Source organism: Salvelinus namaycush, chromosome 27 (assembly GCF_016432855.1).
Source record: "Salvelinus namaycush isolate Seneca chromosome 27, SaNama_1.0, whole genome shotgun sequence".
Classification (NCBI taxonomy): Eukaryota; Metazoa; Chordata; class Actinopteri; order Salmoniformes; family Salmonidae; genus Salvelinus; species Salvelinus namaycush.
In genome coordinates this window covers 10,979,780-11,001,430 of record NC_052333.1, presented here as the reverse complement: position 1 = coordinate 11,001,430, position 21,651 = coordinate 10,979,780, and the positions used below count along the sequence as shown (strand labels likewise).

The 21,651-nt window shown below is 47.9% G+C and overlaps 2 protein-coding genes across 2 annotated transcripts in view; both read right to left on the bottom strand.

Moving 5' to 3' along the window:
• Positions 1-21,651, bottom strand: part of LOC120022027 (cytoplasmic dynein 1 intermediate chain 1) — a 464,568-nt gene that overhangs the window by 183,850 nt on the left and 259,067 nt on the right.
• LOC120021981 (VWFA and cache domain-containing protein 1-like) overlaps positions 1-21,651 on the bottom strand; it is a 154,714-nt gene that overhangs the window by 20,051 nt on the left and 113,012 nt on the right. The window contains exons 6-16 of the mRNA XM_038965785.1: positions 17,238-17,382; positions 16,781-16,997; positions 16,185-16,334; positions 10,766-10,999; positions 10,214-10,363; positions 5,808-5,931; positions 5,463-5,580; positions 4,809-4,977; positions 4,564-4,706; positions 2,812-2,993; positions 2,320-2,430 (exon numbers count right to left, since the gene is read on the bottom strand). Of these exons, the coding sequence (XP_038821713.1) occupies positions 2,320-2,430; positions 2,812-2,993; positions 4,564-4,706; positions 4,809-4,977; positions 5,463-5,580; positions 5,808-5,931; positions 10,214-10,363; positions 10,766-10,999; positions 16,185-16,334; positions 16,781-16,997; positions 17,238-17,382 (1,743 nt within the window). The remainder of the gene's footprint in view (positions 1-2,319; positions 2,431-2,811; positions 2,994-4,563; positions 4,707-4,808; positions 4,978-5,462; positions 5,581-5,807; positions 5,932-10,213; positions 10,364-10,765; positions 11,000-16,184; positions 16,335-16,780; positions 16,998-17,237; positions 17,383-21,651) is intronic.

The window sequence follows — 21,651 nt, the reverse complement described above, 5'->3', positions numbered from 1 at the left end:
TGTGTATTATATCTTAATCCACAGCCTGGGTGTTCCAGTTGTTGGTGATTGCCTCCCGTCCACAGCCTCCTCTGAGATGAACCAGTAATGTTGTAACTGTAGTCAGCAGGCACAAACAGCAGACTGCCAGGACCACTACACATTCAGATCACAGACTAAACGAGAACATTAGTCTGTTTATTTCCCACTACTTCTTCCTGTTTTGCTCTATGTATTGCTTGAGAAAATGGTATTATGTGGCTCAGGGTCAGGTTTGATTCCTACTGCGGACACCCATACGATGAATGTGGCACGCATGACTACCGGTAAGTCTTTTTGGATAAAAGTGTCTGCTAAACGGAAAGTTAGGAAAAAAATAGAAGAGCATAGTATCATTAAAAATACTAAAGAAACAGAACGTTTCAAATTCATCAACAGTCACAAATGAAAATCTCTAAGTGTTTATCAGGTTGCCCTGGTAACTAGAATGGTGTATCACCATCACTCTGTGTGACATAGATACAGTCCAGTCCAACTGGGTTTCTTCCAATCAGAGCCTGGGACTGTGGTTGACCCTTGACCCCTCCTACCTGGAGGTGTGGATGGTGAGGAAGATGGTGTGCTTGTCCTCCTACAGTACCTGGAGGTGTGGATGGTGAGGAAGATGTTGTGTTTGTCCTCCTACAGTACCTGGAGGTGTGGATGGTGAGGAAGATGGTGTGCTTGTCCTCCTACAATACCTGGAGGTGTGGATGGTGAGGAAGATGGTGTGCTTGTCCTCCTACAGTACCTGGAGGTGTGGATGGTGAGGAAGATGGTGTGCTTGTCCTCCTACAGTACCTGGAGGTGTGGATGGTGAGGAAGATGTTGTTTGTGTCCTCCTACAGTACCTGGAGGTGTGGATGGTGAGGAAGATGTTGTGTTTGTCCTCCTACAGTACCTGGAGGTGTGGATGGTGAGGAAGATGGTGTGTTTGCCCTCCTACAGTACCTGGAGGTGTGGATGGTGAGGAAGATGTTGTTTGTGTCCTCCTACAGTACCTGGAGGTGTGGATGGTGAGGAAGATGTTGTTTGTGTCCTCCTACAGTACCTGGAGGTGTGGATGGTGAGGAAGATGTTGTTTGTGTCCTCCTACAGTACCTGGAGGTGTGGATGGTGAGGAAGATGTTGTTTGTGTCCTCCTACAGTACCTGGAGGTGTGGATGGTGAGGAAGATGGTGTGCTTGTCCTCCTACAGTACCTGGAGGTGTGGATGGTGAGGAAGATGGTGTGCTTGTCCTCCTACAGTACCTGGAGGTGTGGATGGTGAGGAAGATGGTGTGCTTGTCCTCCTACAATACCTGGAGGTGTGGATGGTGAGGAAGATGTTGTTTGTGTCCTCCTACAGTACCTGGAGGTGTGGATGGTGAGGAAGATGTTGTTTGTGTCCTCCTACAGTACCTGGAGGTGTGGATGGTGAGGAAGATGGTGTGCTTGTCCTCCTACAGTACCTGGAGGTGTGGATGGTGAGGAAGATGTTGTTTGTGTCCTCCTACAGTACCTGGAGGTGTGGATGGTGAGGAAGATGTTGTTTGTGTCCTCCTACAGTACCTGGAGGTGTGGATGGTGAGGAAGATGGTGTGTTTGTCCTCCTACAGTACCTGGAGGTGTGGATGGTGAGGAAGATGTTGTTTGTGTCCTCCTACAGTACCTAGAGGTGTGGATGGTGAGGAAGATGTTGTTTGTGTCCTCCTACAGTACCTGGAGGTGTGGATGGTGAGGAAGATGTTGTGTTTGTCCTCCTACAGTACCTGGAGGTGTGGATGGTGAGGAAGATGTTGTGTTTGTCCTCCTACAGTACCTGGAGGTGTGGATGGTGAGGAAGATGGTGTGCTTGTCCTCCTACAGTACCTGGAGGTGTGGATGGTGAGGAAGATGGTGTGTTTGCCCTCCTACAGTACCTAGAGGTGTGGATGGTGAGGAAGATGGTGTGTTTGCCCTCCTACAGTACCTGGAGGTGTGGATGGTGAGGAAGATGTTGTGTTTGCCCTCCTACAGTACCTGGAGGTGTGGATGGTGAGGAAGATGTTGTTTGTGTCCTCCTACAGTACCTGGAGGTGTGGATGGTGAGGAAGATGTTGTGTTTGCCCTCCTACAGTACCTGGAGGTGTGGATGGTGAGGAAGATGTTGTTTGTGTCCTCCTACAGTACCTGGAGGTGTGGATGGTGAGGAAGATGTTGTGTTTGTCCTCCTACAGTACCTGGAGGTGTGGATGGTGAGGAAGATGGTGTGCTTGTCCTCCTACAATACCTGGAGGTGTGGATGGTGAGGAAGATGGTGTGCTTGTCCTCCTACAGTACCTGGAGGTGTGGATGGTGTGGCTGATGGTGACCACGTATCCGGCCCCGCCCACATCCAGGTAAGGCCCGGTGAAGGTGATGAGGCCAGGGTTCGCCACAGCGTGCTGGTACCTGTTTGGGTCAGGGGTTAGAGGTCAGAGAGCATGGTCAGTGTGATAGGAAACAAAAACAAAACACATTGACACAGCATGCTAATTCCACGACAATACATGTGGATACTGTCTACTAACTAAAGGCTGGGAAAAACGTTTAACAGATATTGACTGAAACATTTATAGTAAAATATATCTGACTACTCCAGACTGTTGTTCAAAATGAAAAGTGTCATGAAGGATTTAGTAGAACTGAGACTGTTCCATAGAAAGTGAATCATTCCAGCCGTAAACAGAAAGCTATGAGAACCGGGCCAAAACACTGTGGAGCAGGACTCAACTTCCCATCCCTCTCTAGGAGTCTGGAACTGCGCCCCCACAAGCACTAAATAAAACTCACCATTGTCTCCGGGTCGGATCGAAGGCTTTGTCCATGAGTGAGCCGGGGTAAATCCGAAGCACCCCATTGGGCGTTGCTATGTAACGGCGCACAATGTAGCAGTTGAGGCTACTCATCTCCATGAGTGTCATCCATTCATCTGTGACGTGACTGGTCGCCATCACCTCGTTCCTGACCGACGACTAGAGGGAGAGAGCGATACAGACAGAGAAGAGAAGAGGAGCTGAGCTCTCTCTTTAATGTAAGGTAGGCCCAGATCAGGATCTCTCTCGTACAGAGTGTCTCTCAGTCTCTCCCCCACTCTCTCACCACGTACAGAGAGTCTCTCAGTCTCTCACCACGTACAGAGTCTCTCAGTCTCTCCCCCACCACGTACAGAGTCTCTCAGTCTCTCCCCCACCACGTACAGAGTCTCTCAGTCTCTCCCCCACCACGTACAGAGTCTCTCAGTCTCTCCACCACTCTCTCACCACGTACAGAGAGTCTCTCAGTCTCTCCACCACTCTCTCACCACGTACAGAGTCTCTCAGTCTCTCCCCCACTCTCTCACCACGTACAGAGTCTCTCAGTCTCTCCCCCACTCTATCACCACGTACAGAGTCTCTCAGTCTCTCCCCCACTCTCTCACCACGTACAGAGAGTCTCTCAGTCTCTCCCCCACTCTCTCACCACGTACAGAGAGTCTCTCACTCTCCCCCACTCTCTCACCACGTACTGAGTCTTTCAGTCTCTCCACCACTCTCTCACCACGTACAGAGAGTCTCTCAGTCTCTCCACCACTCTCTCACCACGTACAGAGAGTCTCTCAGTCTCTCCACCACTCTCTCACCACGTACAGAGAGTCTCTCAGTCTCTCCACCACTCTCTCACCACGTACAGAGTCTCTCAGTCTCTCCCCCACTCTCTCACCACGTACAGAGTCTCTCAGTCTCTCCCCCACTCTCTCACCACGTACAGAGAGTCTCTCAGTCTCTCCCCCACTCTCTCACCACGTACAGAGAGTCTCCCAGTCTCTCCCCCACTCTCTCACCACGTACAGAGAGTCTCTCAGTCTCTCCCCCACTCTCTCACCACGTACAGTCTCTCAGTCTCTCCCCCACTCTCTCACCATGTACAGAGTCTCTCAGTCTCTCCCCCACTCTCTCACCACATACAGTCTCTCCCCCACCACGTACAGAGTCTCTCAGTCTCTCCCCCACTCTCTCACCAAATACAGTCTCTCCCCCACCACGTACAGAGTCTCTCAGTCTCCCCCCCACTCTCTCACCACATACAGTCTCTCCCCCACCACGTACAGAGTCTCTCAGTCTCTCCCCCACCACGTACAGAGTCTCTCAGTCTCCCCCCCACCACGTACAGAGTCTCTCAGTCTCTCCCCCACCACGTACAGAGTCTCTCAGTCTCTCCCCCACTCTCTCACCACATACAGTCTCTCCCCCACCACGTACAGAGTCTCTCAGTCTCTCCCCCACCACGTACAGAGTCTCTCAGTCTCTCCACCACTCTCTCACCACATTCAGAGAGGGGATAAAAATGCTGTGCACACAAGCTGTTAAATACATGGAGCTTTTCTCTAGCTTCACCTAAAAGACAAAGAAGGCAGTGGAGCTAAGAGACTTGAGGGGTAGTTCATTGTCTTTCTTTTGGTGGTGTTAGCTAGTGTGGTTTGGCTCACAAGTCTTTCCAGAAGATACGTGTTTGATATTGGTTTGGCTTCTCTGTGTTAATGACTGAATGTGATTGTGTGAGTACCTTGAGTCCAGGGTTGGCTATGAGGCGTGTGTTATCACTGAGGTAGGCAGTGTAGTGTTCCACCATGCGTTTGGTCTCTGGTTGGCTGAGGTGTTCGTAGGGCGAGGAGAAACTCCCTGCAGACAGCATCACTGTAGGACTCTCTGACAGAGAGAGGAAAATAGAGACTAAATAAAGCTCTAAAATCTCTGCCTCAAGCCTAGTTCCTCTCTCACAGTCATTGCCTATGTGGCCTCAGGTCTTACCGACAGTGGCCAGCTGTTTGAAGTGCAGACAGGAGGAGGTCTGACCCAGCAGGTCCAGGCGGTGATAGAGCAGCTTGGAGCTGGGAGCTGTGTTCAGGTTCTTCAGGTGTTTCACAGGGATCTCTGGCTGGACGTTCACTATGCACAGGATGAACGACTTGTCCTGGACCTGGGGAGGGATTGAGGGAGAAGATGATGGATGTTTTTGTGGAGGAGCTTCTACTTAGAATAGAGTGATACAGAGCAGAGACACAGCTGGAGACATTTGACTAGTTTTTCAAAATCCATTGATAAGGCATGACTGATCCTAACTTGTAAGGGGGAGTTGAGGTTTAGGGCTATGTCTGGAACTAGCTCTGAAAGAGAAAGTGTTTTGGGGGTGGGGGTGGGAGCACTGGGTTTTTCTAAAGATGACAGATTGGAGATGACTGAGGGAGATGGAGTGAGAGAAGAAGTGGGAGAGAGGGACAAAGAAGATGAAGATGCAGTACTGCATTACTGGCTTGTTACGTTATGGAGAGGGAGTGAGAGATGGACAGAGGGGAAGGAAGGGCGGGACAGAGGGGAAGGAAGGGAGGGAAAAAAGGGATATAGATCTAGAGAGGAGAAAGACAAGACAGACACAGACAGACAGACAACAGCAGTGCATCGTACCAGTTTCCATGTGTAGCTGACGTTGTAGGCATCCTTGCTGGGGTCTCGGAGGCGGTTGGTATGCCAGGACAGAGAGGAGTTGGTGGGCACAGCTATCACCTGACTACCCAGGGGCAGACTGGAGGGAGGAACAGGAAGTAGGAGGGTTAATATTAGCAACACAAGATTGTGCAATGCAGTCCGATCACCAACACACCTCAGACTACAGTATATAAACAAAGATTGCTATGACAAAGAGAGTGGATGAAGACATCTTACTACATTACTAGCCTTGAGTTTCCACAATCTATACATACTAGTGAAACCCCACCTCTCATTGCCCCCTGACCCTTGACCCTAACTCACCGGAGAATGTTGTCCCGTACCACAGGAAACCCAGGGATGTTCTCATAGTGGATGATGTCAGTGTGGAGGGGAGGCTCTGTCATCAGGTAGGGCCGCGTGAGGGACGGGTGCATCAGGGTGTAACCTGGGAAACCAAAAACAATTACCTCAGAACTGAAAAAGCACCATCAATCAATGCCATCAGGGGCTCTTCACAGGAGCAGCCCTTCATGCAGCCCCCAGCACCCAGGGGCCTTGACCCCACCTCACCCCAGGGACGGGCAACTGCTCCTTGGGCAGGGTGAGGCCAGATCACCCCTAGACCCCTAGTACTGTGGTCCTGTATCCAGGCAGGCACCAGAGCAGCACTAATAGTAAGCTATGGGAAATTGAAAGTCCTTACGAGGGAGGAGGGAAGGAGGGAGAGAAGGGGGGGTGTATTTTAAGTAGGGCAAAACGAGAGAGAGCTAGAGAGACCGAGCGAGCAAGAGCGAGGAGAATCCCTTTTCTCTAACGACAAGGTATCTCTGACCATATCACCTCCATACAACAACAGTTCATTACCATTACAGCAGCACCACTCTCCACTCAACTGTTTATCCTCTGTCTAATTGAGAGTGGCCTATTAGTCAGAACACACCTAACGACTTTAATACTCATTATTATGGTCTGACAATGTAATAAGCACCGTGCAGTAACCACATGTCATCTGACAACAGACTCATTACAATAACATTACGGCCAACCATTCAGATTATTTACCAAAATCCGTCTAGGGAGTACAGAGGATATACTGCTAGGCTGACAAAGTTTCATAATAACCCAGTCAATACACATGTCTGAGCATGGCCTTTCCAAACCACCCTAGCAAAAATCCTGTTTTAACTTGAAAAGCATATTTTTAAAATTACTCAAACCTCAAAATCTTAAATATAGCTAGCCTGTGTTAACACTAAAGGAAAACCTAAAATGAGAGTGGCAGTGAAGCACTGAGACAAACCCTAGCTCTGGCCCAGTCCCTGCCTCTCGGTGCGCCCCTGGCCCAGTCCCTGCCTCTCGGTGCGCCCCTGGCCCAGTCCCTGCCTCTCGGTGCGCCCCTGGCCCAGTCCCTGCCTCTCGGTGCGCCCCTGGCCCAGTCCCTGCCTCTCGGTGCGCCCCTGGCCCAGTCCCTGCCTCTCGGTGCGCCCCTGGCCCAGTCCCTGCCTCTCGGTGCGCCCCTGGCCCAGTCCCTGCCTCTCGGTGCGCCCCTGGCCCAGTCCCTGCCTCTCGGTGCGCCCCTGGCCCAGTCCCTGCCTCTCGGTGCGCCCCTGGCCCAGTCCCTGCCTCTCGGTGCGCCCCTGGCCCAGTCCCTGCCTCTCGGTGCGCCCCTGGCCCAGTCCCTGCCTCTCGGTGCGCCCCTGGCCCAGTCCCTGCCTCTCGGTGCGCCCCTGGCCCAGTCCCTGCCTCTCGGTGCGCCCCTGTATAATTATGTGCACCAAATAACATACACGCCAATCACCAAATAATTATTTTGGGAACAGTCAATGGAACTGTAGCCTAATGTTCAGATGGGTTAAATGGAAACTGAAATCTGGAAACTGACTGTAGGTCTATAACCTCTCACATAGCCTTACTATTAACTCCTGCAGAATTAAACATTTCTTGCAGTGAAATTATGCACCAAAATGTCGGCTAAATTTGGACTTGGGAACAGGAGTGGAGAAATATGCTTTCTTTCTGCATCTTGAGATAGTTGGGTCGTTTTCACAGCTTTCTATTTCGTTACAACTGGTCCAACTGATGCCATTTGGACATTTTGCACAGAAAATTGTTCCCTTTTATTTTTTTTGTGAATTTTCTTCCCAGTCCATAAACGTCTTTGATCCACGAAAGAAAATGACACAGAAAAAAAACTTTACCGATGTCAACAAAACTGAAGCATTCTATAGATCTATTACATTATTCTGGTGAGCAGGGGTTTATTTAGTCTTCTAGGACAACATATAATGACAGAAGAGAAGCTGCATGTATCTGATTATAGACCAGTTGACTAACAAATAGCCTACAAAAAGGTCGGAAATTACAAGCAGAAACATATCTAAATCAGGCCAAAAACATCCTGCATCCCCTAATGGGGTGCAAACTGGTCTTATGCATGCCTAATGACCGGACTCAGTCAAACTGGTCTTATGCATGCCTAATGACCGGACTCAGTCAAACTGGCACTCCACCTCCGAGTCAGAGCTAACACTGGCTCCACTCTGCCAGACACTAGGTCCAATAGCAGCAGGTCTACTGTAGCACTGTGGCTCTGGAGAGGAGAGAACTAATGTTATCTTCCCTGGGATGCCCCAGAGAGGCCTACTCTGTCATACAATACTGTGGCCTGGAGTGTAGAGAACTAATGTTATCTTCCCTGGGATGCCCCAGAGAGGCCTACTCTGTCATACAATACTGTGGCCTGGAGTGTAGAGAACTAATGTTATCTTCCCTGGGATGCCCCAGAGAGGCCTACTCTATCATACAATACTGTGGCCTGGAGTGTAGAGAACTAATGTTATCTTCCCTGGGATGCCCCAGAGAGGCCTACTCTGTCATACAATACTGTGGCCTGGAGTGTAGAGAACTACTGTTATCTTCCCTGAGATGCCCCAGAGAGGCCTACTCTGTCATACAATACTGTGGTCTGGAGAGGAGAGAACTAATGTTATCTTCCCTGGGATGCCCCAGAGAGGCCTACTCTGTCATACAATACTGTGGCCTGGGGTGTAGAGAACTAATGTTATCTTCCCTGGGATGCCCCAGAGAGGCCTACTCTGTCATACAATACTGTGGTCTGGAGTGTAGAGAACTAATGTTATCTTCCCTGGGATGCCCCAGAGAGGCCTACTCTATCATACAATACTGTGGCCTGGAGTGTAGAGAACTAATGTTATCTTCCCTGGGATGCCCCAGAGAGGCCTACTCTGTCATACAATACTGTGGCCTGGAGAGGAGAGAACTAATGTTATCTTCCCTGGGATGCCCCAGAGAGGCCTACTCTGTCATACAATACTGTGGCCTGGGGTGTAGAGAACTAATGTTATCTTCCCTGGGATGCCCCAGAGAGGCCTACTCTGTCATACAATACTGTGGTCTGGAGAGGAGAGAACTAATGTTATCTTCCCTGGGATGCCCCAGAGAGGCCTACTCTGTCATACAATACTGTGGCCTGGAGTGTAGAGAACTAATGTTATCTTCCCTGGGATGCCCCAGAGAGGCCTACTCTGTCATACAATACTGTGGCCTGGAGTGTAGAGAACTAATGTTATCTTCCCTGGGATGCCCCAGAGAGGCCTACTCTGTCATACAATACTGTGGTCTGGAGTGTAGAGAACTAATGTTATCTTCCCTGGGATGCCCCAGAGAGGCCTACTCTGTCATACAATACTGTGGCCTGGGGTGTAGAGAACTAATGTTATCTTCCCTGGGATGCCCCAGAGAGGCCTACTCTGTCATACAATACTGTGGTCTGGAGAGGAGAGAACTAATGTTATCTTCCCTGGGATGCCCCAGAGAGGCCTACTCTGTCATACAATACTGTGGCCTGGAGTGTAGAGAACTAATGTTATCTTCCCTGGGATGCCCCAGAGAGGCCTACTCTGTCATACAATACTGTGGTCTGGAGAGGAGAGAACTAATGTTATCTTCCCTGGGATGCCCCAGAGAGGCCTACTCTGTCATACAATACTGTGGCCTGGAGTGTAGAGAACTAATGTTATCTTCCCTGGGATGCCCCAGAGAGGCCTACTCTGTCATACAATACTGTGGCCTGGAGTGTAGAGAACTAATGTTATCTTCCCTGGGATGCCCCAGAGAGGCCTACTCTGTCATACAATACTGTGGTCTGGAGAGGAGAGAACTAATGTTATCTTCCCTGGGATGCCCCAGAGAGGCCTACTCTGTCATACAATACTGTGGCCTGGAGTGTAGAGAACTAATGTTATCTTCCCTGGGATGCCCCAGAGAGGCCTACTCTGTCATACAATACTGTGGCCTGGAGTGTAGAGAACTAATGTTATCTTCCCTGGGATGCCCCAGAGAGGCCTACTCTGTCATACAATACTGTGGTCTGGAGAGGAGAGAACTAATGTTATCTTCCCTGAGATGCCCCAGAGAGGCCTACTCTGTCATACAATACTGTGGCCTGGGGTGTAGAGAACTAATGTTATCTTCCCTGAGATGCCCCAGAGAGGCCTACTCTGTCATACAATACTGTGGTCTGGAGAGGAGAGTATAACAGATGAACTAAAAGGCTGAGACAAGACTTTCGCATGCGAGTTGTTGTCCTCGAGGAGAGTGCTGGGTTAGGGTAAGTGTGGAGGTGTGGGACACACCTTTGTTGACTATGAGGAAGGTGTAGGAGGCCAGGGTTAGTGTGTAGGGTTTAGGGTTAGTATAAGATGTACCTTTGTTGTCTATGAAGAAGGTGTAGGAGGCCAAGGAATCCTGGTAGTAGGTGACGTCCTCTAGAATGTAGGCTAGGTTCACGTCCACCCCAACCACACCCAGCAACAGGTTGCCAAAGTAACATGGCCGGCTCACCGTCATGATGAAACCTGCAGGGAGAAGACAGATAGTTTTACATGACACTGATTGATCACCAAGAGCCCAAATCAATCTGATCCAGTTTATAATATTTTCTTTACCACTGATTTAGGTTTAGCAGCTTAGTGTACATTAGTTCTAACCTTTAACGTGATGTGGACATAAGAGCAGAACTGGTCCCAGACCAGTTGTTAGGTCCCAACTATAATCCCCCAAATTCATTACAGCCATGACCCAGGACCAATTGTTAGGAACTGGTCCTGGGGTCCTGGTAGGGCAGGTTGAAGAAGCTGGACAGATCTATCATACATTCGTTACCACTGATTTAGGATCAGATCACTGTACCTCAGCTCTAACCTTAACCATAATGACTAGAACAGACCAACTGGTCCTAGATCTGTGTCTAAACCCACCGTCTCCCATGGGGTCCTGGTAGGGCAGGCTGAAGCAGGACAGGTCTATCATGCGGTTGGGCAGGTTGATGTAGAAGCGTCCCACGGTGGTCTCCAGGTTACTGAGCTGATTCAGGACAATCATGCTCCCCTTCACCACGGGTAGCGCCGAGCGGTCCGGGACGCCGTACTTCAAAGAGTTCTGCTCCGCTAGGTCACGCAGGAACGCTAGCTCCTTCAGACCCGTCACGCCCTCTGTTGAGGAAGAAGAGAGCAACAGATGTTTTGCAGATGCGTTCAAATATATTGGAACCATTGAACGATTCACTATTTCTTGTAAAAGAAGTTGACTATTTCAAAAACTGTGTTCACACATGTATTTGTTTGATGCACAGGACACAGGACACAACAAAATAAAAACGTACACATTGAGATTTTTCACTTTAAAGTGGAAAAATGGCCTGGTTAAATTAATCTAAATGTAATTTGATTTGGTTGGAAGTAGGGCTGTTGTGGTGACCGTATTACCACCGCACCGGTGGTCACGAGTCATGAAGGCAGGCAAATTCGACGTGACCTAGGTTCACGTCCACGTTTAGTCACGGTAATTAGGCTTCTCCAAGTTATGATGCTGCTGCTGGTCATTAGTAGTCTACCAAACTTGCTAACTGCCTGGTATTCAGCACTCCATTTCCCTCTAATCCCTCTGACATCAATGCAAATGTATCTAATCAAACACTTCATGAAAGCCCATGAGCTCATGTTGCGCAACATTTCAATAGGCTATGCAATTGCGCGAGAGAACAGAGTGATGGCCTCTACTAAAAAGAGGATCAGCTTTCCATAGGGTAGGCCTACTATATTTATTTCTCAACTTTCCTAATATTAAGCCCATTGCTTATATTTACATAGCCTACCTGGCTGGCATGAAAATAAACCACGGGGAATAGCATACTCCATTTGCTATTTAAGTGCATAGATGACATGTATTTTTTCCCGCTGCCCCTGTTTCAATACAGGTGCATGATAATGGTCCTTTATAAATCAAAATAAATGTCACACATAGATTATTTAGTATATGTAAAGACAAGATCAAATTTAAGAATAGTCTGATGGGTGACAATATTAGCCTATCACTGAATGATGCCCAGCATATGAAACAAATCGTTTTTTTGTGACTTTTTTTGCGAATCATAGTCGCACTCCTCATGTAGCCTAGCCTATAGGCCTATGTTTTAATAAGGTCTGTATCGCCACTAAAGTGGCCAAATAACTTCTTAAAATGAAGCACATTAATCCGCTTTACACAGGGTGTAGAGCCTAACTGGCATACATAAGCAGCGCTTGAGTTTCATGTTTGGGGAAGATAATTTTCTGCATAAAATGCACCTTTATAATAAAAGCATTACATGCATAATATATTTGACCGCATCATGTAGGTTTGTTGTTTATTGACATGACAAGACAATATAGGTAATGACACTCCCCATTGTGGTGACTGGTACATAGAGAAGCGTAGAGCAGCGCAGCATAGAGCAATGTCAAGCATCGTCGAGCAGCGTTGAGAACCGCAGAGCTGCATAGAGCAGCGTAGAGCAGAGCAGCATAAAACAGAGCAGAACGGCACAGGGCAGCGTGGCACAGAGCAGAGCGGCACAAAGCAGAGCAGCATAAAGCAGAACAGCATAAAGCATAGCAGAGCGGCACGGGGCACAAAGCAGAGCAGCACAAAGCAGAGCAGCACAAAGCAGGGCAGCACAAAGCAGGGCAGCACAAAGCAGAGCAGCACAAAGCAGAGCAGCACAAAGCAGAGCAGCACAAAGCAGAGCAGCACAAAGCAGGGCAGCACAAAGCAGGGCAGCACAAAGCAGGACAGCACAAAGCAGAGCAGCACAAAGCAGAGCAGCACAAAGCAGAGCAGCACAAAGCAGGGCAGCACAAAGCAGGGCAGCACAAAGCAGGGCAGCACAAAGCAGAGCAGCACAAAGCAGAGCAGCACAAAGCAGGGCAGCACAAAGCAGAGCAGCACAAAGCAGAGCAGCACAAAGCAGGGCAGCACAAAGCAGGGCAGCACAAAGCAGGGCAGCACAAAGCAGGGCAGCACAAAGCAGAGCAGCACAAAGCAGAGCAGCACAAAGCAGGGCAGCACAAAGCAGAGCAGCACAAAGCAGAGCAGCACAAAGCAGAGCAGCACAAAGCAGAGCAGCACAAAGCAGAGCAGCACAAAGCAGGGCAGCACAAAGCAGAGCAGCACAAAGCAGGACAGCACAAAGCAGAGCAGCACAAAGCAGAGCAGCACAAAGCAGAGCAGCACAAAGCAGGGCAGCACAAAGCAGAGCAGCACAAAGCAGAGCAGCACAAAGCAGAGCAGCACAAAGCAGAGCAGCACAAAGCAGAGCAGCACAAAGCAGGGCAGCACAAAGCAGAGCAGCACAAAGCAGAGCAGCACAAAGCAGGGCAGCACAAAGCAGGGCAGCACAAAGCAGGGCAGCACAAAGCAGAGCAGCACAAAGCAGAGCAGCACAAAGCAGGGCAGCACAAAGCAGAGCAGCACAAAGCAGAGCAGCACAAAGCAGAGCAGCACAAAGCAGAGCAGCACAAAGCAGAGCAGCACAAAGCAGAGCAGCACAAAGCAGAGCAGCACAAAGCAGAGCAGCACAAAGCAGAGCAGCACAAAGCAGAGCAGCACAAAGCAGAGCAGCACAAAGCAGAGCAGCACAAAGCAGGACAGCACAAAGCAGAGCAGCACAAAGCAGAGCAGCACAAAGCAGAGCAGCACAAAGCAGAGCAGCACAAAGCAGAGCAGCACAAAGCAGAGCAGCACAAAGCAGAGCAGCACAAAGCAGGGCAGCACAAAGCAGGGCAGCACAAAGCAGAGCAGCACAAAGCAGGGCAGCACAAAGCAGAGCAGCACAAAGCAGAGCAGCACAAAGCAGGACAGCACAAAGCAGGGCAGCACAAAGCAGGACAGCACAAAGCAGAGCAGCACAAAGCAGAGCAGCACCATGCAGAGCAGCACAAAGCAGGGCAGCACAAAGCAGGGCAGCACAAAGCAGGGCAGCACAAAGCAGGACAGCACAAAGCAGGACAGCACAAAGCAGGACAGCACAAAGCAGAGCAGCACAAAGCAGAGCAGCACAAAGCAGGACAGCACAAAGCAGAGCAGCACAAAGCAGGGCAGCAGAGCGGCACAGGGCAGAGCAGCACAAAGCAGGGCAGTGGCATAGAGGAGAACGGCATAAAGTACCGTAGAGCAGAGCAGCGTAGAGCAGAGCGGCATAAAGTAGAGCAGAGCAGCATAGAACAGCCACATAGATGTGAGGTCCTTCAATGTATTCTTTTTTTCTTTAACCTTTATTTAACCAGGAAGGGCTCATTGAGATTTAAAATCTCTTTTTCAAGAGCGTCCTGGCCAAGATAGGCAGCACCAAGTCATTACAAAAATTAGACAGACAGACAACATGAAAAACTACAAGTAATCTAGTAAAAACCATTGAATTCACAAGAGTATAACAAAATCAAAAACAGCAAATTAAAAACATTGACAGGTCAGGGAATCAGCCTCAAAATTGATATCAATGTAAGAAAACGTCCTCCAGAATATTCATTGACTTTATAACAGAGGACACCCTAGAATGACCTCTCCAACACGGCTGCCCAAACAGCTGTCACTGGGCACATTTGGCATTAAGACGGGGCTTAATATGGAATGCATGGCAGTCATATCACTGATTGGATTAAATAGGGATCAAGTCAAGCCTTAATACTTAGGGCCTTGTCTGATAATAATAGGATGGTGCACTATTGACAGGAGGTGAAAGAAGTCAATACAGCCTGGTATGTGTGGACACAGCTCTGCTCAAACTGGACAGCAGAGGTCATAGTTGGAATGGCCATAGATGAACGTTTGGCCGATGATATTCTCTGTAAAATCCATGATTCTGTGGGTGATTTACTGGTTACTGTTAAAGCATATCTTTAAATCATTCTCCTGTTTTTCATGTCTGATAAGGGCTTTTAGATGTATTGAGTTTGTTCGTGGTTCACAAATCAGGCAGGAGGGACTGGGAAGTATTAGCCAGTCACGGACCAGGGGGAAGTCTAGAGGGTTTGGCAATACAGTCCTTAGCTGAAGATTTCACTCTCCAACCATTTGGCCGTTCTAGTTCTAGCATTTCATCAAAAAACAGACACAGACAAAAATGCTTAGTTCAAACATCAGAGTTGATGTGGGAGAAAAGACCACTGATCATCTTTAACAATCATCAGCTTACACCTGGCACACACACACACACACACACACACACACACACACACACACACACACACACACACACACACACACACACACACACAGAGTTCTATGCATCGCTCACAATGTGCTACACAACAAACGCTTTCTGGGTGCTATGCTAATCAACTCAAGATGATTACATATTTCTGAATCCTTTTCATCATGGCCCCTTTTAAACAAGCGGCCCCTGGCTGTCTCTGTCACGCACCACCCTTTTAAACAAGCGGCCCCCGGCTGTCTCTGTCACGCACCACCCTTTTAAACAAGCGGCCCCCGGCTGTCTCTGTCACGCACCACCCTTTTAAACAAGCGGCCCCCGGCTGTCTCTGTCACGCACCACCCTTTTAAACAAGCGGCCCCCGGCTGTCTCTGTCACGCACCACCCTTTTAAACAAGCGGCCCCCGGCTGTCTCTGTCACGCACCACCCTTTTAAACAAGCGGCCCCCGGCTGTCTCTGTCACGCACCACCCTTTTAAACAAGCGGCCCCCGGCTGTCTCTGTCACGCACCACCCTTTTAAACAAGCGGCCCCCGGCTGTCTCTGTCACGCACCACCCTTTTAAACAAGCGGCCCCCGGCTGTCTCTGTCACACACCACCCTTTGAAGTCTTTAGACTCAGGCGCTCTCAGCTGTCCCTCATTTTAATTTCCTAATGAACATGATTTGTGCTAATTCCAGGCTAAGGCATGCACTGTGAATGGGTCTCTGTGTAGGACATGGAGCGAAGGATGAGGAGAAGGGGAGGAGGGAGGGGAGACAGGTGAAGAGGGCCAATAGAGAGGGGGAGGTGGAGACATAACAGACACACAGGAGAAAACAAAAAGCCTTTGAGGTTCCTGAGCACCTCTCCAGTCTGCACTGCCCCCATTCACCCATCCTCTTCCTCTCCCCCATTCACCCACCCCCTCCCCCATCCAGGTGGCTGGGTAGATCCAGCAGCAGCACCCATGACACACACATTCCACTACTAATCAGGATTGATACACCATCAATCACATTACAAAACATATTGGATTTGTATTGACATTTTAAACATACTCATGCCACTTCCAGTCACCACCAAGGCATTTCCTTTTCTCTTGATGGAGTGACTCTCAATGTGATTTCTGAACATAGACAAACTGTGTGTGGTGGAGGGTTCCTACCATTCATGAGGGCGTAGGTGAGGATCATGACGGAGTTGTTGAGGTGGCGGTTCTCCTCTTTGACCACACGGAGGGTGTCTCTCTTCTCATGCTCCGATGCGTCTCGGGACGTGATGCCAGACGACAGGTAGACGATCACCATGTCTGTGTCTGACAGGAACACACAAGCACAGAGAGATCAGAAACAAATCCTTGGTCATAAATCCTTCATCTCACAAATCCTCCATCTCTTGAGTCACATTCATTGAGCCATTGCAACCTAATTAACTGCATTGATTTACAAGTAGATTTATGTGTGAAATATTATTACAAATACATTCATTGCCACATAACTGACAAATTGGCATTCCCTATAGAACCCTCAAACGCAACTCTGGACCTGGAAGTCAGTTCCACTGCTTTAATTCATTCTTCCCCTCTAATCAGGGACTGATTTAGACCTGGGACTCCAGGTGGATGCAATTCATTATCAGGTAGAACAGAAACCAGCAGGCTCCGGACCTCGTAGGGTAAGAGTTGAATACCCCTGCTATAGAACAAGCCTGCAGCATCAATGGCCCGTAAAGACTGAATTTCCCATAGTTCCCTGTTCTTACTGGTGAGTTTCCGGGTGACGTTGCTGGTGTTCCTGAGGAGCTGGAAGGCCTTTTGGAAGCCCAGTGCATGCTGGGTAGGGCTGTCGGAGGCCTTGAGGTTGCTGATGAAGGCGCTCATCTTCCTCTTGGTCTCGCTGGTGGCAGGAGACAGGTAGCTCTTATAGCACTGGTCCAGAGAACAGGAGCGCACAGCCTCCGCTGAGGACAGGATGGAGACCTGGTGAAGAGGACATGCACAGACACAAGTGGGCATTACATACAAACACAACATAAACAACCACTTTGGGATTGTAATCACGGGGCATATGCACAATCTGTTTTAGCTTCAGAGGGAGAGAAAGGGTGGTTGTATCTAGAACGTGGATGGTGTGTCAGGGGTCATCAGTTTCAGAAAGGCTGGGGAATTGGGCTACAAGGAGGGGAGTAAGGGCTGGGTAATCAGAGCAGAGCTCCTCACCTTGTCATGTTCATCTATAGAGTTGAGGACGACAAGGGCAGCATCTCTGGCAATCTGGAGCTGTGTTTCTGTAATAGTCACTCCGTGGTCGATGATCACTACGATGTGTTTAGACTGGGGCCGCACCGCCGCCACGTACACTGGCCTGTGAGGACACACACGCAGACACGTGATGAGTACACAAGGGCTGTCCCAGACTAGAAAAAATATTGGTCAACCAAGAGTCGTCTGTTCTTTCGACCAATCAATTGAACAAAAATGTTAAGTGTATTTTTCCATATATTGACAGATCCTATGTGTTTTAATCAAATCAACTATTTTTACTGAGCTTGTCTGATGCTTTAAGCACACCATTTGATTAAATAATTAAGACACACAAATTATTAGAGGGAATCCGACCAGCAATTGATTTTATTGTGCCGGGCCGGGCTCAGAAGTGCTGTGCTGTGTAAAAAAACAAAAAGACAGTGAGTGTGTGTGTGACAAGCACCCGTTGTCTCTCTCTCCTTCCTGCTGCAGCGACCACCACAGAACATCAACAGTGTTTATCACGCTGTCCATGTTGCTGAAGCTGCAACATAATTACAGCCATTTCTGACTGAAAAGTTCTGTTTCCAAAATCCCTCACTTGTTTTGGAAAAACATTCCCTATTCCCTTAACCCTTGCTCTCTTAACGTGGCACGTATGCATCGCATGTATGAGACCAAAGACCTATTCGCACCGGACTAGTATTACGAGAGAACGTTGATTATGTAATTATAACTCCAGAATGTCCGTTAATCCAGAGGACGATTCGGTCGGGATTAGTTGTTTTCCAAACTGCCCCCTGTAATTCTTTGGCAGTTACGATAGAAGCCTGGATGTTTTTATTCTAGGCGTGAACATACAATATTTCAACATGTATTATGGCGACACTATACCAAAACATATTTGGTATAGTGTGGCCATAATATTTGAATTGAGGAAGTGTGATCATATTCATTAGGAAGTTTTAGCGATCCGCAGTGCGTCCTAAATGCTCCCCAGCCTTCAGATGTGAGCTAAACAGTGCAATTGCACTTGAGATGCGTTTTAAGGCTATAGATGAGAAAACGTACTTATTATTTCCAAACATGTAGGTCAGTTGTATGCTGCGTTGCGATCTATTAACAGCAAGGGTTGCATTAAATAGGCTCAATATGTTTTACTGATGCATTTGGCAATATTCAATACGTACAAAATATATAAACAAAAGCATTCACTGTGGAAGTTGATAGGCTACATGTAGGCCATTCATATATAGTTTCTGCACTTCAAAGTTCAATTTATCCAATCAGTTATTGTTTTCTTGCGCAAACCGCGAGCAACACCTGTCAAATTCAAGATATTTCTCTCAAAACACAGGGATGTCAATTCGCACGGGACTAGTGTTATCAGAGGACCTTGGAGTTCTCCAAAAAACAGTAGGTTATTCTGGCTGGAATTATTGTTCTCCTGCCATGTACAAATTACTGACAAGGCAGCAGTGGCGACCCGTCATTCAGGGCAGGTGGGGCAGACCACCCGCTCAGCTAAAACTATATATTTAATACTTTTTTTGCCTGTTTTGCATGTTATTTTAGCATTAATACATGTCACATATCCGTTTACAAACAATGTATAAAAAAAACAGAGGAAAAAACGAGTTAATAAAGCTGCATTCAAACAAGGTCTCTTTTGCTTTCTTGAGTAAGGCAGCTCCAAAATGCAGTTGTTTCAGCCTAGCTCAGTGCTTTCTGTGGTGGTGAGGCACCCAGTAGAAAATACGGAGCGTAGGGGTTGGTAATGTTCTCTAGTTGCGCCGTGATAGGCTCAGTGTTCTGTCACTCATGGGGACACTACATCACCACAAAATCTACAGGTAGAGCTCGAAAATTCTAGCCCCTTGTGTGCTGCCATAGAGTTACATTAGAAGTGCCCTTCCAAGAAGGCTCAAGGTCATTGGCCACCGACAAAATGACTTCAAATCACGTTATAGCTACAGCAGCTTTGATTGGACTGATCATGTCAACATTATACTTTCAAAATCTTAGCTAGCAGTCATCATCATCATGAATCAAGTCGACAATCTACTGGCAAATCCTTTTCAATCCTTGTCATATAAAGAGAAATTATAGATAAAACGTATCGGTGCTCATTGGCCATTACACAACGAATTGGAAATCGCAAATTCAACAATTAGTGGTTTGGAAGTAATAAGTGGCCAACTGCAAACATATAGCAAAGCAATCACTAGCATGCTATTCAGTGGAGTGAATGTGTGGTCCAAGTCTCTTTTCCAAGCTTAAAAGGATAAACATTCAACATTGGCCATGCTGTCAATCCAGCATGACTTCTGCCACTTTCAAAACAACTGTAAACTCGGAACTGGGAAATCTCGGACTTCAGTGAGTTCAAGACAACTGGGAACTTGGGGGGGGACAAGCTCCGCCTGGAAAAATTTGTTTTGAACGGTTATCCAACTCGGAATTCCAAGTCGGAAACTCGGGCCTCTTTCTAGAGGTCCGACATGAAGATAACTGATGTCATCATGATTCGACCTTGTTTTTTTCCGAGTTCCCAGTTGTCTCGAAAGCATCATAAATCCGGAGAATGCCAGACTTTGATAACAAAATTTGCCCACGAAGGACCGCCGCGCCACCTTCCTGTTCAAGTGAGCACTGCACAACAAGGTGATTACAAAAATGTCTTGTGTGCCGTTGTATAATTGATGTAATATGCCAGGTAGATAAACTCAGCAAAAAAATAAACGTCCCTTTTTCAGGACCCTGCCTTTCAAAGATAATTCGTAAAAATCCAAATAACTTCACAGACCTTCATTGTAAAGGGTTTAAACACTGTTTCCCATGCTTGTTCAATGAACCATAAACAATTAATGAACATGCACCTGTGGAACGGTCGTTAAGACACTAACAGCTTACAGACGGTAGGCAATTAAGGTCACAGTTATAAAAACTTAGGACAATAAAGAGGCCTTTCTACTGACTCTGAAAAACACCAAAAGAAAGATGCCCAGGGTCCCTGCTCATCTGCGTGAACGTGCCTTAGGCATGCTGCAAGGAGACATGAGGACTGCAGATGTGGCCAGAGCAAAAAATTACAATGTCCGTACTGTGAGACGCCTAAGACAGCGCCACAGGGAGACATGACGGACAGCTGATCGTCCTCGCAGTGGCAAACCACGTGTAACAACACCTGCACAGGATCGATACATCCGAACATCACACCTGCGGGACACGTACAGGATGGCAACAACAACTGCCAGAGTTACACCAGGAATGCACAATCCCTCCATCAGTGCTTAGACTGTCCGCAATAGGCTGAGAGAGGCTGAACTGAGGGCGTGTAGGCCTGTTGTAAGGCAGGTCCTCACCAGACATCACGTCGCATATGGGCACAAACCCACCGTCGCTGAACCAGACAGGACTGGCAAAAAGTGCTCTTCTGTGATGAGTCGTGGTTTTGTCTCACCAGGGGTGACGGTCAGATTTGCGTTTATCGTCGAAGGAATGAACGTTACAGTGAGGCCTGTACTCTGGAAGGGGATCGATTTGGAGGTGGAAGGTCCGTCATGGTCTGGGGCGGTGTGTCCCAGCATTATCGGACTGAGATTGTTGTCATTGCAGGTAATCTCAACGCTGTGCGTTACAGGGAAGACATCCTCCTCCCTCATGTGGTACCCTTCCTGCAGGCTCATCCTGATATTACTTTTGATTTTGACCTCCCCTTTGTTCAGGGACACATTACTCCATTTCTGATAGTCACATGTCTGTGGAACTTGTTCAATTTATGTCTCAGTTGATGAATCTTGTTATGTTCATACAAATATTTACACATGTTAAGTTTGCTGAAAATAAACACAGTTGACAGTGAGAGGACTTTTTTGTTGTTGCTAAGTTTATGTATACAGTAGCTAAGAAAGTAATACTAGGTGTATGTTGTGTAGTAAGCTGCCTCACCCTGATACATTTGGTCCCTTTTACCCCTCATAATTTAGCCTACTGTTCTGACTTGGTGGTGCAATTCTAGCCTATAGACTGTTTTAGAACAATGTAAACATTGAATATTGTAAGAGCTTTCATTTTCTGCTTATATGCCCCCTTCATTTATCCTACGGTTCTGACTAGTTATACTAGTTAAATAGTTATATTGACTACGTGTCCTAGCTCGCTCATTAATGTCTTAATCGAAATTACGGATTGCCTCATACGCTCGTCGTCCCGTTATGCCATAGTTTGTACATCTCAATTGTCCGTAGAAAACACATTTGTTTAAGCAAGTCACCCATATCAGCTATGATTTTTTTAAAGGCAGTAAATGAGGTTGACTAGCCAGGTGGAGCAGTGGTGAGGTTTTGGGACTGCTGTTGGGACTCTGCTGTTGTGACAGCTTTAT